Source organism: Haplochromis burtoni, unplaced genomic scaffold (genome assembly GCF_018398535.1).
Source record: "Haplochromis burtoni strain Fernald_Lab_line unplaced genomic scaffold, NCSU_Asbu1 Contig_80, whole genome shotgun sequence".
NCBI lineage: Eukaryota > Metazoa > Chordata > Actinopteri > Cichliformes > Cichlidae > Haplochromis > Haplochromis burtoni.
The window spans coordinates 1,664,876-1,682,714 of record NW_024582441.1 but is presented as its reverse complement, the minus strand read 5'-3'; the positions used below and the strand labels follow the sequence as shown (position 1 = coordinate 1,682,714).

The following is a 17,839-nucleotide window of genomic DNA, read 5'->3' as shown; positions in this document are numbered from 1 at the left end:
AGAAAGAAAGAAAGAAAGAAAGAAAGAAAGAAAGAAAGAAAGAAAGAAAGAAAGAAAGAAAGAAAGAAAGAAAGAAAGAAAGAAAGAAAGAAAGAAGAGGACAAGTGGTCATGAGAATCTAGGGGCAGTTACGCCTCACTTCACTGTGCTCAATTACCATAATTCATGCGTTAAAGCTGGCATGGAGAACAGAGCAGGTCAGTCTTGGGGTCAGCTCTCACTACAATATTCCATTAGCAACCTCTACACTCACTCACCAATCAATTACACCTCACACAGCACATAATGATTGATTATTTTGAAGCTGGCTAAAAGCTGAGACACCGGGGCTAAGGTGAAGCCCAAGGGCCAATCCCCTTTCAAACAAAATTTGTGAAAAGTTGGTGAAAGTGAACTTTACTTTTCACCTGTTTTCTGTCCTTTGGAGAATCTTAAATGAAGGAGTTAATCATAAATTCTGCTAATTATGTAATTACATAATCAGTCTTTGCAGTGATTGAGAGTGAATGAGGCTTCTCTTGTGTAACCCAAAGACGTTTGTTAGATCTTACCGTTTTGTGCTCTGTCTACAGTTGAGCAGACAGACAACGGTGCGCTTGTTCAGGTGCACTAATTTACACAATCTCTGTGGAAACAGGCGCCACCCTGCTGCTTCCCATGTTGCCCGGTGGCTGTGTTTTGCAAGACTGATGTCACCGTCATTATGCAAACAATCCTGACAAGTTTGATCGCACGCATGTGCTCTTCCCACAAAATTTGACTTGTACAACAGTGAGCTAATGTTGTGCTTATGTAATGTTTGTGATAATCATGCCTACGCTTTTAAACCACCTGTTTTTAAATACTGCATCGGCCAGGATTGGCTGAAGGACTGCAATCCCCCATTGTTTGTCAGTTTGCCTAGAAGCTTTTTGTCGCTGGGATCAGATGTCAACGGAGTGCAAAGAAAAGCATCTCCAGACTTTACCTACATCATATTTAGAAAATGAGAAATGGAATAATTAGGGTTTTGTTTTTGCATAAACAGCTTTGTGTGGAAGTGGCATTTTGCTGAGTTTTTGTTGTTTGTTGTAATGATCAGAGAGTATCTGGTCTCCTTGATACTGCTGCTTTCCGTCTTCTCATCCACGCTTCAAATTGACAGCCTTTACTGTCCAGACGGAGGGTCTGTCAGATCGATGTCTTCGAAGCTGCTCTACAGACTATTCATTCTGTCTGTTAGAGTCTCGATTTCCTCGCCTTATTTCACTGCACCCTTTGTCCTTGACTGACAGCAGTATGATGCAAATCCATGTAACATGTTCAGGAAATTGGAAGTGCAAAATGTCCTAAAATATAGCTCCAAGTGTTAAGAAAAAAAGGTTCCCCCCCCTGCTCGACTAGAACAAACTGGAGAGCAAACAGCAATAAGTTCCTGGACAGCCTTAATGTCATTCAACCGCACACCATCACCGCTCTCTGAGTTTTATATTAGCACCGTTCTTGGAAAAAATCATGCTTCTCTCTCTCTTTTCTCTTTCTCTCACTTTTTCCTTTTGTAGAGAGTGTCGATGACACCACCTCCTCCCCGCGCCCTTCTCTCACTGCTTTATTACTCCTGGTGCCCCTGGTTGCCGCAGCTGTCGGTGTGTTGCTATGGAGACAGAGACACATTTCTGATCGCGGTGAGTCTTCTGGCGTTTTCTTTTTTGACAGCTTTCCGTGTTCCGTCCATCTTTGGCCCCTGTTGGCTTCCACTGAGTGATCTGGGCCGTGACATCCTCTGGGGTTGTTGTAATGAATCTGCCCCCCACCCCACTCCCAGCTCCTCCATCCCTGTGCAGCCGAGTGTGTTTGCGTGTGTGTACACTAGTAACTGTCTTTTTGTACTCAGGTATCGAGCAGTCTCTGTCTGTCCACTCGGGTGAAGCAGAGAACATCTATGAGAATCCTGAAGATATTAGACAGGTGATGAAGTCAACTAAATACCTCCTGATGATTTTTGCCCTCATCTTCCCCGCTTCTCCATCGCCCCTCTGGTATTTGCTTCCCTCCCCCTCCCCTCCCCCCCTTTACCGTCTTCTTTCTATAGTGCACTTTTTCTTCCCTCGTCTGCTTCTGTTTTCCTCCGACTTCAAGTGTCCCTCCCTCTCTGTCACTTGATGTTCATTATACCAGTTTTTTCCCCTCCCAACAGGCCCCTCCCCAGGGTCCAGTCTACATGGTGAGTTATTATGCACTCACACACATGCAGGCACTGTGCATGCATGTCTCTGTGCAAGTAACTGTGACACACATCTTCACTAGTGCATACAAAGTCTCATTCTCTCTATTGCACCCTCCCTAAGCTGTCAGCAGATACGTCTTCCTTCTCACTTCCAGTCTTCTCCTCTAATCTATCAGCCTTCACTCAGATAAAAACATTGCCTATCAACTGTCACCCTTACATTAGTGGTATTAACAAATCAATCTCATTACACACCAGAGGGACATAAATCTGGCCTGAGTACATCTCTTTATCCTTCTCCTCTCTGTCCCACTCCTTCTCACTCTCACTCACTCTCTCTCTCTCTCTCTCTCTTTCCCGTTTCCCCTTTCTTCTTTATGTCAGGATTTGAAGCCAAGAGGAGAGGATGATGTCTATAAAGAACTGGAGCGGTAAGCAAACACAGTTGCATCACCTGTGTGTGCTTTTGTATGTTGTGTGTTTGCACTGCCACTCATGTGCCCTTCACATTCTTCTCACACTCACCAATCACCCCAGCCTGAAAATCACTCTGACACTGTGGCATAATATCACGCCACGCGCTGACAGGCAGCACTCCTTCACCCGTGTGCTGTTGTTGCGTGGGCTGTCTGTGTTTGTGTTTAAGGAAGAATAAAAGAGACTGGGGCACTGGAGATTTGTGTGTGTGTGTTTGTGAGTGTGTCTTTGCATTCTGTTTTCAGATACGAGCAGTGTCAAAGCTGATCACCTACCCACATCTCCCCCGTATCCAGCTGTCACATCCGCTCAGCTCCCAGCTGCTGCAGAAGGCCTTTTTAAACACAAGTAACAGCCAAATGTCAGAGTTTGGATTTAAAGAAAAACTTCAGTGCTTTAGGGACATGCTACACAATTGTTTAAATGTTTTTACTCTATTCTAAGCTATTGTCAAGTAGTAAAGTTAAAGCATTCTTTACTTAAAATGCTTCAAAACCTGTCACCCATGTATAGCAGTTGATACAGTACCCTACTTCTGTATGTCAAATGATCTTTTCATGAGTTTCCTTGCTGTCAGTCATATTTGCTGTTATCCAATTTTATAATCTTCTGCAAATAATATATGTACCAATAATTTTATTTTAATTAATGTATACTAAACTTTTAAATAAAGACTTTGGGTGTAATTCTTGCCTTAATTTCTAAACAAGATATTCTTAAGAGCGTTTCGCGTTTGAGGTTTTGGTGGGTACGGGCTTCCGTAGTTCTCGTAGTGGAAGAATGGCCGTCTGGATGTGGCTTCGCTGTGTTTTAGGGCCTCATCTTCAACGAATTCATCGTTCCCCGGACCAGTCTCGACCTGACGGGAGATCGGGAAGGAGGGTACGGATGTGTACAGTATTTTGCATGATTTTTAAAGCAGCTGAGTGCGAAAGATTGAGCAATAATTAATCCTTTCGCTTCCATTTAGCTGCAGCTGCGGCCCGGAAGTGTCAGGTGTTTGTTATTGAAACCCTGCATTGCAATGACATTTTAGAAATGAATGAAAAGACAAGAACGCAACGACACGCTTTCCTTGGTCTCGTCGTCTAAGGAGCGGTCATTTAAATTCAATCTATCTTCGATGATGTCAAACCGCTTCTGCTAACGCTAGCCAGGAGCCGAGGAGAACCCAGGAGGAACGAAACAGAAACAAATAAATTGAATAAAAATATTAAACTCAAACAGGGACAATTTAAAGGCATAAAAACTGTAAAAAGCATTTGGGAAGACAGAATTGTAGAATACATTCTGTCTTCAAATTATAATGCTAACAGCTAAGCTAACGTTTGCTAACTTGCATGAAATTAACGATAGATCGAATAAGTGATGCGAAGGAAATGACACCGCAACCACAAAAGAATTAATTAAAAGTATCCCTAGAAATTAAATGAGAGCTGGAGATCTAAAGAATTCGACGCTCAGCATCGAATACATACACTTCTACATAGACTTACACACTTTATTAGGTACACCTTGCTAGTATCGGGTTGGGCCCTGTTTCGCTTTAGTTCTTCGTGGTACAGATTCCACAAGGTGCTGGAAACATTCCTCAAGGATTTTGGTTCGTACTGTTATGACAGCTTCACGCAGTTGCTGCAAGTTTGTCAGCCTTACATGCATTATGTGAATCCCATTTCACCACATCTCAAAGGTTTTGGTTGAGCGGGTGGTAGGTCGTTTGAGTGCAGTGAGCTCATTGCCATATTTAAGAAACCAAACTGATAAGGTCTGAGTTCTGTGATATGGTGACTGCTGGAAGCAGCTATCGGAAGAAGGGTACACAGTGGCCATAAAGGGATTGACATGGTCAGCATCAATATTGGGGTAGGCTGTGGTTTTTAAATAAAGCTTAGTTAGTCGCCCAAAGTATACCAAGAAAATATCCCGCACACTCGAGCCGGTGCAATTTGTAGCCTCCTTTTCTATTCTTAGCTGATAAGAGTGGCACGTGGTGTGGTCTAAAGCAGCTGTAGGCCATGTGTGTCAAGATTCAAGATGTGAACAAGATTCAAATTCAGCAGATGGTCTTCACTTTGTTTACATGCCTAAATAGTTCTACCTGCAGTTGCACCTAATAAAGTGGCCATGTTACTATATGTGGTGATGATTGAAAGGAAGAGGGAAAAGATCAATAGGAACAGATGTGCAAAAACAAAGCAGTGAATAATATATCCAGTATGAATATGTACAGATGTTGACGTTCATGAGTACAACTTTGTGTTCACCTGTCACACAAGTGTGCAGTTCTATAGAGCTAATGCTTCCTGTCAGCAGAGGCGAATGAGTGTGTTGGAAATGTGAATGCAGATTGATACTAAATTAATGCCATTATCAATTTTGCCTTTAAGTCAGACTAAAGCAGTTGATTAGCTTTTTGATTCCAGATCAATTTTATCTTTGAGTCTATGATCTGTAAATTGAGTAAAACGAGAGATGTGCAGATTAAGATGTGCAGAAGGTCCACAGTGACATAAATGTGATGTCACTGTTTTCCAACTGTCAGAAAAACATGTTGTCATTGATACGATTCCTGAGGGCTGGACAATTTGGAACCAGCACTCTGTTTCCATACTCTGTGTGTAATGAATAATAGACAGAATAGGATGTTTTGTCTTTTATGGGGAGAAATCTGTTCATTGACCACCTTCATCTCACTGTCTGAAACGTGTTCAGCTTTTTCCTAATGATTGTTGCAGCCTTGTGAATGACTTTATTGATCCTGTTGGCATCTCTTCACCAGTAGACCACAGACTGCTTGAAGATCTCTAGTTGCATACATTGACTGAGCTGAGCTTCCACAGATGATCCTGGTTCCATATATTTCTGCCTACATTTAGCCTTTGCATTCAAACTTTAAAAAGCAATCAGCAGCTTTGCAAACAGCTATAATAAGAAAGGTAGATAAATAACAAAGATGCTGCCTGCAGTTTCTGTGTGCTGTGAAGAAGGTCATTAAGTGCTCAGCAGGTATTTGTGCGTAATGTTAATGTTCAAATTTGACCATTATCTTCTCAGTCTTGTTTACATTTAGTAGCAGTTGATTCCTGCTACACCACTTCATAAAGTTATCCACCAGTTCCCCAACCACCACCACCACAAAGTCATCAGAAAGCCTCTGCAGGCAGCATGATTCAGAGCTGTAATAGAAATTTTCGGTGTACAGAGTGAACACGAATAACTCAGAACTTTTCTCTTTCTATTAATAACTTGATTTTACGTAACATGAGGGAAACTATTGATGCATGATATGATCAGTATTTCCTTCTCTTTTGCCAGGGATGGAACTACCAACCTAGGGGTCTGGAAAGACACACTGACAGCATTCTTGGCTGGGTCAGTATTATATTGTAATGAACTGTATAGAAAGAAGTAGGTGGAGTTAAACATAAGTAGATTAAATTAATGATTAGTGATTTGTTTATGATTTCTTCCTCCAGGCTTCAGCACTATGGTCTCTGTCCTACTACAGCTCTCCTCTTCTTCTTTGCTATCTTTACAGGAAAGGTAGGCTGATTCATGAATTGTGTGACTACAGCTGAAATTATTAGAAATGTTAGTCAGTGTGTTGATTATCTGGTTAACTGGAATTTAGTCAGCAGCCATTTTTTATAAGTGATTAATGGAGGAAGTGTCCAGTGGGAAGGTTATTTTTGTAAATTTGAAATTATTTCAGGCATTTGAAGCCACTGCCTCGGGGTGTGGGAATGTTTAATAGACATTTTCACTATTGTTTGATGTTTAAAAGACCTGAGTTAATCTATAGATTTGAGTAAATAATTGCTAAATGAATTGATAATAATTGTTATTTGTGCCAGATATGTTGATGCTCCAACAAGTTGCAGTTAAAAATGAGTCTCACGATGCCAGATGATAATTTAGTGAATATATTATAATACATTGTGATGATGATGATGATAATAATAATAATAATGATGATGATGTTATTGTGCTGGCTCTGAAAAAAAGTGAAGCAAGTAGTTTTTGTTTGATGCACAGTAAAAATAGCTTTGAGCATCACTTTGATTATTTAATGTGGGAATTTTTCATTGTTCTGGTTTTTTCTACATTACGTGTGTGTGTGTGTGTGTGTGTGTGTGTGTGTGTGTGTGTTTTTTTTTAAATAGATTCATATAATTATACCAGTCTCTTTGTCCAGTTCTGTTCCTTTGTACTCTCAGTGAAAAATGGCAAATTAAAAAAGAAGCACTGAAGTCATTTTCTCATTCTTTGTACTTCTAAAATGTGAGCTTCATGGGTTTAGTGAATGTCGTTCTCAAAAGCTTTAGCACCATTTTGGGGTTATTTATAATTTGAAACTGTGACTGAAGGTAGAATACATGGTAATTAATCTAGTGTAAAGACATTATAGATATTATGAGAAGTGGTTATGAGTACAAAATGTGAACATTCTAATTATTCTCTTAAAGAAATGCGAGGCTTCAAAACAGGTGCATAACCTGAGAGAGTCATATTAAAAAAATAAACTGGAGCACTGAGAGTGCACGGAGAAATAAAATAAATATTAACTAAAGTTAATATATTGATTTTACCCTTCTGTCCTCAAATCATAAGATTAATGATTTTTCTAAAGCTTTGCCTGATTAGATGCAATAACAGTGTTTACCATCTATGATATCCGACCCTGCAAAATGAAGAAATGTGGTCACAAAAAATTAACAAAAAGGCGTTAATTTCAGATTTTTAGGGTTTTTTCAGATGCATTTATGGGTTCATGTGTATCTCAAAGAATATTCAAGTTTTTACTTGTAATTTAAGATTTGTTTTTTTTATTCACTTGATATTTTCTTTTAGGTTTTACTACAGAATATTACCTCCTTCTCACTGCTATTTTTTCATTAATTTGCTTAGAATGGTTTCAAATAATCATCATCATAATTTCCACTTAGACACATGTGGCCATATTTCTCTTTCTGCTGAGAAAGGGGGGGAAACTACCATTAGGAGATGTACTTAGGAACTGCTGTTCACATGCATGTGGGAATAATATAAAGCTAATCAACTGAAACACCCAGTAAGACTGTGCATCAAGAAAGTAATTGCTTGAGGTTGTGTGTTACTCCTTAGTGTAAAGTGCTTATGGTATTGATTTATGCACATGGTTGTAGGGTAGCTGTCAGCTTGTGAATCTTTTTATCAGTGCTTGTTAATGAGCCTCGAGTCTGGCAGACAGATGAAGGGGTACACTATGATGGTGTTTGCATCACTGTTACTTTGTCTGTCTTTAGGCTTCATCTGCAGCAGTAAACTGGTTCCTGTGAGTCAGTATGTGGGAACTGTTCTTGTGTGTCTTCTTGGAGTGGCCTGTCTTAGAGGTGAGGCTGCTGATTTGAACTCGCTGGGAGACGATGAGTAATTCAGTTCATTCATCTTTCGAGATCAAAACCAATGCTGTGTATGCTGCATGCCAATAAGATTTTATTACCATTGAGACAGTTGAACAAGGTCTACACCCACGAGGCATACTAAACGTACCCTTGAGGATTTGCAGTGAAATGTGTTTTGTGTCTCACATGGACTTTGCTATAACTCCATCTGTCTTTGCTTTCCCCCTGCCTCCCTTTGCTCTTTTCATTTATCGCCAAAGGGTGGGGGAGATTTAGGAACACTGATTATGTTCAGTTTATCACAATTCTTGAGGAAACCAAGAAGAATCACACCCCAGCAAACAAGGTGAGATCATAGCAGCTGAACTCAGAAGCTCAACATTAATACTGTTTTGAGAATTAAGAGAGATAAATGACTAAGACATATTTTCTGCTTTCCTTCCAGAAAAAACTGAGATGCTATGACTTTGACTTCTCACATTGGCCTTTGGATTTCAGCTGGACTGAAGTCAGCAGTCCGTAAGTTTGTTTAATCTGTAGTGAACCTGAGGTCGCTGCTTTTCTCTTCTCTGCTTATTTTAAATATATGAATTCAAAGCACTGGGTAGTACACTGGATGAATACAGCCACTGAATGTCAAATGCTTTGTGGCTCACTTGATTCATTGTAAGCCTTTGACTACCTGTCTGACAGAAAGCTGTCCAAGGCTGGCGTTTCTCTGCTGAGGCCAGAGCCCAGATTAAGAGGAGCAGCAGACAGTGTCCTCCACTCTGTCCGCACTTTACCATGCCACATCATCAGGTAAGTGCAGAGTTTGTGTTACATCTCTTTTCCACCTACATGGTGTCTGTGCTGGTACTGATGCAGGCTTGCCTGTTGAGATCCATTTCTGCATGTTTAAGAATGGATTGTTAATATCACAGCAAGTGGAAATTTGGGTAATTTCCATGGGCACATCGGGTGCAGCCTCTGGCAGTAATTGATGAATTTTGTGTGGAAGACTCTTCCATAAAAAATAATATCTTTTGTGGTGAAAATGCCTGGACCCAACACCACATCTGTGGAAAAGGGGTAACACTGATCAATGATTTGTTAATTGCAACGCACCAATGGAACACAAACTCTTAACCTTAGGCATCCTATTCCATCCCCTTCAACCCTTTTTTTTTTTTTTTTTTTCTCTGAAAATATTTTTAGCCTGTTAGCAGTTATGCCACAGTGTCATTATCTGTCTTTGTCTGCAGTTTTGTCATTGCCCACACGTTTGGGAGGAGGATGCTGTACCCCGGCTCTGTGGGTTTACTGCAGAAAGCCATGAGACCAATGCTGCAGCAGGGTCAGGCTAAATTAATAGAAGAGGTGAGAAAGAAGCATATTTGGTTTCTCATATAGAGTATAATAAATGCACACACTCAATCATTTTTGTCCCACTTTGTCACAGTTTGACGGCCAAAGAAACAAGCTGGTGGCCTGTGACGGTAATGAGATTGACACAATGTTTGTGGATCGAAGGAGAGATGGGGGACAGAATGGCCAGACTCTGGTAAATGTCTGCAGTGATTTGTTATTTTATGCCTTGGGCTTGTTCCAGGGTCCGACATAATTTCTGTCGCGTTGGTCACGTTACAGCTGGTTCTCTAATTCTGCCACAGGTCATCTGCTGTGAGGGGAACGCAGGCTTTTATGAGGTGGGCTGCATGAATACGCCGCTGGAGGGTAAGGAATGCTTTACTTTCCAAGGGCTGAAATATTTTGTAGTGACATTTAAATTTCGTGCAGTGGGAAATTGTCGCAGTTATAGTTCAGTATTGTGCTGATGTACACTGTAGGTGGCTACTCTGTACTGGGCTGGAATCACCCTGGCTTTGGAGGCAGCACGGTAAGCAGTGTTGGTAGATTTATTTATTTATTTTTATCATAAAATAGGTCTACAATGTATGTGCTGCATACTGTACTGCTGTGTGCTTGAGTTAGAACAAATAAACAGCTCAGTGGAAAATACCAGTATGTGGAAATTCTAGTTTTAGCCAGGGAGTATTGTTCAAGAGGAACGTGTACACTCCCATTAAAGATGAAATCATTTGGGAGGTTACTTAAAGTGTAATTCTTTATGTGTAGGTTGAGCCTGTTAATTTAGTCATGCATGATGGGCGGGGTTTTTTTTGTTTTGTTTTTTTAACCTGTATTTTCCTTTCAGGGAGTGCCGTTTCCCCAGAATGAGGCCAACGCCATGGATGTGGTGATCCAGTTTGCAGTACACAAACTGGGATTCAGCCTCAGCGACATTGTTATATATGCCTGGTCTATTGGAGGATTCACAGGTTCTCAAAGACAAGAACAACACATGCTAATTTTTTTCCCATTTTTTTTGTGCTAAATTTTTTTTTTTTAAATTCTAACCTTGAATACCCAGAGGTAAAAATGTAGCACCCACACAGAGCTTCAGGATACTGTAGAGTAATCTTAATTTCACCTGTTTATTCTGACCATGTCAACAAACATGCTAATGTTTCAGCCTCATGGCCCTCGTCAGAGCATGGCTGGAATAAATCGCTAAAATTAAGATTAGTCAACCTTATCCTGAGGCTTTGTGTGTGCGCGGCACTCTCTTTAGCTTTTGGGTATTCAGCTGAAGTACAGTACATGATCAGCACTGTGTGAATTATGGTATGTAGTCCTTCCTCGGGCTTATGTTTGTCCCTTATCTGTGTTTTCTTCTCTTCTTTTTTATTTATTTATTTTTTTTTATTTATTTATTTATTTAATTCATTTTTTTATTATTATTATTTTTGTTCCTCTGTCTCTTTATTTCTCTTTTTAGCCAGCTGGGCAGTGATGTCATATCCAGAGATCCAATCATTAGTGTTGGATGCCTCCTTTGATGACCTCCTGCCTCTGGCCCTCAAGGTCATGCCTGACAGCTGGAGTGAGTCCTAGATGTTAAAGATCTCAAACTCTATGTAGCAACTTTTTGTAGAAGTCAGTAACTTGAGTGTATTTGGTCTCTTTCAGGGCCGTTAGTACAACACACAGTTAGGCAATACATGAACCTCAACAACGCTGCGCAGGTTCTTAAGTGAGTGGGACAGTCTGATTGCAGTGACACTAATCGTGAAAAGTCAAACTCTGAATCACTGAATGTTATGTAATACAGCCGCTAACAATAGCAAAACTACATTTTTTTTTAGTGGATTGCTCACAGTTGTGTGGTTGATGATTAACACAAGCGCATGCAACTCTTTGTGCAGATACCAGGGACCAGTCCTGCTGATCAGGAGAACCAGAGATGAGATCATCACCACAACGTAAGTCCACACATGTCATGGAACTTATAAAGTCCTTCAAATGGCTCAGCATGGCAGGTTTGCTTTTTACTGCCCAGCCCACTGCAGAAATGTCCACACATGATGCAGTCAGACCACAGAAAGTTCAGTGATTGCTGGTGACATGAAGTGGGCAGGTTTTCTCACCACTGGGGTGAGCAATTAAAGCAACTATCAATGAGAATGAAGGGTATTGTTGGTTGACATGAGATACGGTTACCTAGGTAACCAGAGCTTGGAATATCTGGTAATTGCATCAACCACCAATGCGTGACAAATAAAACATTTCCGGTGTGGACTTTCCTAAGCGGGGACTTTTTTAGGGGAAGCTGGATTTAGAGAAGGAGAAAGAAAGCGCTAAATGACATCTCAAATTAAAAATGCTCCAAGATGAAGGAGATGGGGCATGTCTAGTTACCCCATATCAATTTCCCAAAACTTGGGAAGATAGTTGGTGACCTGGACACACTGACACACACAAGTATCTATAATATATAATTATTAAGTACACTGAATTATCACCCATAGTATACCCTTACTTCACCCATAGAATTTGCTACAGAGGTGTGCATTAACATAGTGAACATAAATATTCATCCCAGAGTCATCCTGGGCATGCTCTATGCTCAGGGACACTACAAGAAACCTACAGAGATACTACAGCTCGGACTTGTAACATTTAACTTGCTGAAGCCTGCAAAGTTGAGTTCAATTAGAAGAAGATTGAACAAGTGTGGCTTGTTTGGAAAGGTTTGCCGGGAGAAAACCTCCCAGATGCCTGCAAAGTTGCATCTGAACAAACAACAAGACTTCTGGAACAATGTCCTTTAGACAGACGAGACCAAAGTGGAGATTGGTATAAACCAAACACGGCATATTAGCACAAACACCTCATACTAACTGCCAAGCACAGGGGTGAAGGGGCTGCTTTGGTCTTGTTTTGCAGACACAGAACCGTTTTGCCTTGCAGTCATTGAGTTGTAACTCCTCTGTTTTCCAAAGTATTCAAGAGTCAAATGTGAGGCCATCTGTTCTTCAGCTAAACATGGCTGAAATTGGGTTTGATCTGAAGCACAGCAGCAAATCTACAGAAGGATGGTTGAAAAAGAAAATAATCAAGGTGCTGCAATTGTCCAAAGTCCAGATCTCAATCTGATTGAAACGCTGTGGCAAAAACGTTAAAAGAGCTGTGGACAAACAAACACCCACAAACTTCAATGAACTGAAGCAAAGCTGTAAAGAAGAGTGGGCCAAAATTCCTCCTCAACGATTTGAGAGGTTGATAAACTCATGCAGAAAATAATTAAAAGAAACAAATAAAAAGCTCAGGCTCCAGACTGCTTTAAATACAGCTTCAGGGTTTTTTTTCTACTCTTAGGTCTGTATAATAGCAGTGACAGTGGATTCTGGTAACGTGGCTGACTCTCAGGCACACAGCTCTGGCTGTGAGTACAAGATCCCCACGTAACCCTCCTATTTAAGCTTCACGGTTGTGAGGGACAGTCATTCAGAAGAAAGTTGATTAATATGGATTAGATTGTAAGTAATATAAAAAAGATTTTAACAATTGTGTACCAAGCAAACAGTTTATTTCCACAGCACTTCCATAATGTAGTTGACGAAAGCAAACTCTCACAATACAGAGAGAAGTAGAAAGTTCACCCTCAGTCACAAATTGACATATTTCTTGGATAAGCAGTAACCAGAACTTCTTACTTCCTTTGGTTCGGTTCATTACAGTTATGAGATAGCTGTATTGTAGATTTCTCTTGAAACTCCAGGGAACATGAATGCCAAGGTGAGCTTTTGACTCAAACTGCAGAAAATATTCAGTGCAGCGATATTTGATTTGAAGCCCTTGCACCGGGTGTTTCAGTTCAGTTTGCCTTGTAACCACTACAGGGAACGTGAAAGGAAAGTCAGTGTTTGTTACTTACAGCATTAAAAATCTGATTAAAAATCAGTATTTATCTGATGATGATAACCGTCTGGATTTTTCACAAGTTCCTGTGCTTTTAGTCCAAACTATTTCCAGTAATAACATCCTGTAGTCATGATTTCAGTGAAGGTTATGAAAGTTTTGTGTCTGTGAATGGATTTGCTTGCTTCTATTTATTTTATTGTTAAGAAATATTATTTAAATTGCTACAGGATGTGAGTTTAACTACAAAATCTTAAAGGCACTCGGCAGTCTTACTTTATATAGGAGTACAAGCAGAACACCACCAGTTTGCAACTAGTTGAGTGGAGTCTCCTGTTGCAAAGAGACCCATCGAAGGGTTGCGTTTAACAGCGCAACCCTTTCCATATTGATTGCAATCTGTTGGCGCTCTGTCTGCAGATAAATTAGACAGCAGTTATTTGCAAACCTTTATAATCTGTCTGAGTGTGATTGCAGTCAGTGTGAGTTGGATCATCGTTGTTTGGAGATAGGTTGCCTCCTGCAGGGTGACCTGTGCAGTTTCCTTGTGATTGTCCTGCAGTCAGTAGCACCAGGCCACGCCTATGTTTCCTCGCTGTGAGGAGAGGCTGTCGTCACATTTTTACTCTATTCATATTTTGTTGTTTCACATGTAGTTTTAAGTGTTTAGTTGGTTAAAATAAACTTTTTATTGTTGGATTTATTTATTTATTTTTTTTAAGTAATTAACCTTTGAGTTTTATTTTGCATTTCAGGGGTCCTGAGGACATCATGTCTAACAGAGGCAATGACCTCCTGCTCAAGCTGCTACAGTTCAGGTTGGTCTCTTAGCCTTCAATGTTCTCATTGTTCTCGCTGTTCAGTCAATTTGCACTTGAGTAATACACTTTTTAACTGACGATATCATTTTTCTGGACAGGTATCCCAAAATAATGACAGATGAAGGGATCAGAGTAGTCAGACAATGGCTCGGAGCTTCCAGTCCATTAGAAGAAGGTACGTGGCACAGTAAAAGGTGTTATCGTAAAAGTCTGACTCCTCCTTTTAAACATCTAAAAACTATAATTCACATTTCCTCTTCGTGATGGTTTCCTTGGACAGATCTTGTGTTCTGATTACTCAACAAATGATTCAGATTGTGTTGCTCTGGCTGAAAATCTTCACAGCACAGATCGTTTGCCTCAGGATATTACAGTAGACCTTGTTGAAAATTTTACCCCGAGGTACAGAGTTACAGCGCACAACCTCGTGTTTGTAAAAACGATGATCATGCGCCTGTTTACACCTTCAGAATTTGTACAATGCAGAAAACCTTTGTTTTGACTCTGAGGTCATTTAAATTAAATAGGTTTTTATTGTTCATTTTTATGGGTAAAACTTTTGATAACTTTATGGATTTGTCACATTATGGCCAACCCTGCATGAAATTTTTACTGGAGGTGCGATCCGCCCAAAAACTAAAGTGATTAAGTTTTGAAAATTGATAACCTGATCTGGGTCCAGGAGAGATGCATTAATGTTGTGAAATGGGAGAAAATTGGGCAGATTCTGCAATATAATCATAAATACGTTAAGAACGAGTGAATTTATTGTAGAGGGAATTTCCAGCCTTGTGCTGGTTGGACTCGGACATCTACAGTTATGCCCTTAGGTATTTAAACAGTTTGCACACTTGAGAGGAGATTTTGAATCAAACAATCAAAAAAGCACGCTTACCAAAAGTACTGTATCACCTGTTTTCAGATGCTTAGAAGTAATTGGACCAGTGGTTTACAGTTTCATGGCCTGGTGAGGCCTGTGCCCTTCTTATTAAGTGACCATTAAACCAATGGGAGCTGAAGTTATATTTGGTAGCGTTTTACTCTCAATGAGAAGACCAGAGAGATGTTTATGTAAGTGAAGGAAGACCATCATTAGGCAAAAACACAGACTCATCAGAGGGAATGTAAACTCTAGAAGTGGTCAAATAAACAATCTGATTCTTTCTTAAAAAGAAGGAATGCACTCACCAGAGGTAGGCAGATCATTGTGAAGATCTATAACCAAGAGGGGCCTTTGTGAATGTAAATACAGAGGGTTTACAATATTGTGTGTAACCACTGGTTACACACAAGAACTAGTAAGGACCTGTGCACAGTCCTGAAATAAAAAGTCTGAATGATGGGAAGAGTAAACCTATGGAGAAACAGAGAAACTGCTCGTGATTTGAAGCATACCATGTTTTCTATAAAACATGGTGGAGGGAATGTTATGACAGTGTAACTAGGTCACTGATGTTTGATGTTTTTGTGACTGCTGACTGCTAGAAATGGCAACATGAACTGGGACGTATACAGAGCTGCAGATTCAGCCAGATGCTGTTAAACCGATCAGGTAGCACTTCGCAGTGCAAAGGGATAATGACCAGAGTGGTTAAATCTAAAGAAATTGGATGGCAGTCATTTGATCTCAACACAAATAGAGCATCATTTTCAATTTTTACATGCAACTCACTGCAGCAAAGAGCCATAAATAAGCAGTAACTAAAGGTGGCTGCAATTATAGGCTTGGCAGAGCAAGGTAGGAAATACGGCATTTATGGTATCTATGGTATCTGGACGGGTACTAACTGAATGTAAAGGATTTCATTCAAGTATTATACTTTGTCATTTTACTTTTGAGCGTTGGGAAATGAGGACAGCGTTTTAAAGTGGCTGTTATTCCTTAGCAGTAAATGCAATGTATTTTAAAAACAGCTTGAATTCAAGCTAAGTCTGCCCTTCACTCCCAATCCAAGCTACAAAATTGTTGTAATTGTCCAAAAACATGTGGTCCTAAATGTATTCAAAGTGTAAATTTTTGGCTATATTTAGGACACCAACTTGCTCGTAAATTTGTATTATTAACTGTGTAATAACACCAGCTCTTTGTCTGCAGCGTCTGTGTACAGTGGCTATGAAGTGGACGACGACTGGTGCGTGTCTGTGCTGCAGTCCTATCAGGCAGACAGAGATGTTTCGTTTCCATGGAGTGTTGGTAAGCCCTGGGCTGCTTTCACATTTAAAAGGCAAATAAACTCCCCACAAACATAAAGTGTTTTTAATACGGTCTGATGCACTGTTAATGTTACCAGGTGAAGATATGACTCCAGAGGGAAGGCGGCAGCTGGCTCTATTCTTGGTAAGGAAGTCATCCGCTGTTATCAGTGTGCTACATCTCCGTGAGAACAGTTATTCCCCTGTGTGGCTTAAAGGGCAGCCACTTGTTGTCTTTATCTGATCTGTCCAAGTTTGATTTTAATACATTCAAGTTCCTCCTTTTACGCTCAGCGTCTCATTTCCTTTTCTCAGTAAGCCCCATCTTCTCGTTTTAGGTCTGTTTACCTTCCCCCCCCCCTTCTATTGCATCCCCATTTAAAAAAAAAAAAAAAAAGAAGAAAAAAGATCACAGCTATTCAGACATCATTACCACTAAGGAACACTTTCCTGGTCGCCATAGTAACCAGCTCACCTGTGCTCTCAGGTTGACTGGTGTAATATATTTCACTGCGCTCAGCTTATTGAAGTCATTTAACATCAAACAAGAGGAGTGCCATCAATTACAGCTAATGCTATGCTTTTCCTCCCCTGGTAATGCCTTCTAAATTAGGCTTTATTCACCTCCTGTGTAAACCCTTAAGAGATGGGAGAGATTTGTAAGGCACTGAGCCAGATAGACCAAACCTAATATAATCAAGTTCTGCACTTTTTGTTCATTGCCCTCCCACACCTCTCATTCCACATTCCTCCTCCATCCCTGCTGTCTTTTTCTTTCTCTCAAGGCACGAAAGTACATGCGAAACTTCGAAGCAACACACTGCACTCCTCTCCCCGCCATCGAGTTCCACCCACCTTGGAGACTGTAAAAAAGGGGGGGGGGAAAAGCCCACTGATGGATGGACGAGGGCAAAGACAGAGGACTCGTATGGCCGGTGGTCAGAGTTTGTTCCTGGCACAGCGTGAATGTACTGCTGTGATTTTGTTCTAGGATTTTTCTAAGACGAGTTGTCGCGTATAGTTTTGCCGTGATGGCATCTAGAAGTATCTGGTCTACTATTTATGCCCCCTCAGACAAATCCCTGTAAATTATAACATGTTTTATTTTAGTTTTTGTAATGAATTCTACTTTTCAGTGTTTCTCCTTTTAAAAAGAAAAGAAAGATGCATTTTAAATAAATGCACAAGCCATTACTCACTCCTTCCAGTCTCCCCCTCTTTGGCTGTATTTCTAAAGCAGCTGTAAGTAGAAATATGTTGTAAGTGGATTTAAAAAATTCCTAATATTGTCAGGCCAGAAGAACTTAAGTCTTTAAAAATGCAGCCGAAGCCATTCAGGTTCATTTCCTTTCTGTGGGCACCGTCTTTCTGAACAAAGCTGTATCCTAAAATGATGCTCTTAAATGTTCTATTAAATATGCCGAATGAAAATTTGACAAGGGATTTGATTCTTTTGTTCATTATTTGATACGACTGCTCAACACTTTACAGATTTACAAGCGAGTTAGATT

The 17,839-nt window shown here is 40.3% G+C and overlaps 2 protein-coding genes across 2 annotated transcripts in view; both read left to right on the top strand.

The window, feature by feature from the left end:
- The window catches only part of g6fl (g6f-like), a 12,362-nt gene extending 9,006 nt beyond the window's left edge, over positions 1-3,356 (top strand). Inside the window, exons 7-11 of the mRNA XM_005925160.3 lie at positions 1,542-1,664; positions 1,874-1,947; positions 2,177-2,203; positions 2,591-2,637; positions 2,929-3,356. Of these exons, the coding sequence (XP_005925222.1) occupies positions 1,542-1,664; positions 1,874-1,947; positions 2,177-2,203; positions 2,591-2,637; positions 2,929-2,950 (293 nt within the window). The 3' untranslated portion in view covers positions 2,951-3,356. The remainder of the gene's footprint in view (positions 1-1,541; positions 1,665-1,873; positions 1,948-2,176; positions 2,204-2,590; positions 2,638-2,928) is intronic.
- A 61-nt stretch (positions 3,357-3,417) lies between these two features.
- abhd16a (abhydrolase domain containing 16A, phospholipase) lies at positions 3,418-17,764 on the top strand. The gene is made up of 20 exons (XM_005925171.3): positions 3,418-3,565; positions 6,002-6,058; positions 6,163-6,229; positions 7,972-8,058; positions 8,331-8,416; positions 8,516-8,589; positions 8,764-8,871; positions 9,315-9,429; positions 9,512-9,613; positions 9,723-9,786; positions 9,900-9,949; positions 10,268-10,391; positions 10,892-10,996; positions 11,083-11,146; positions 11,319-11,375; positions 14,070-14,132; positions 14,234-14,310; positions 16,231-16,329; positions 16,427-16,473; positions 17,114-17,764. Exons 1-20 carry the CDS (start codon positions 3,464-3,466, stop codon positions 17,195-17,197), a joined length of 1,632 nt encoding a protein of 543 aa, XP_005925233.1. The 5' UTR covers positions 3,418-3,463; the 3' UTR covers positions 17,198-17,764.
- The last annotated feature ends 75 nt before the right edge of the window (positions 17,765-17,839 follow it).

Bases quoted from the DNA above. Each gene is read 5' to 3' on its own strand.
- abhd16a (XM_005925171.3), top strand. From the start codon at position 3,464: ATGGCCGTCTGGATGTGGCTTCGCTGTGTTTTAGGGCCTCATCTTCAA. The intron at 3,566-6,001 runs GTACGGATGTGT...CTCTTTTGCCAG, and splicing joins ACGGGAGATCGGGAAGGAGG to GGATGGAACTACCAACCTAG. The intron at 14,133-14,233 runs GTTGGTCTCTTA...TTTTCTGGACAG, and splicing joins CTCAAGCTGCTACAGTTCAG to GTATCCCAAAATAATGACAG.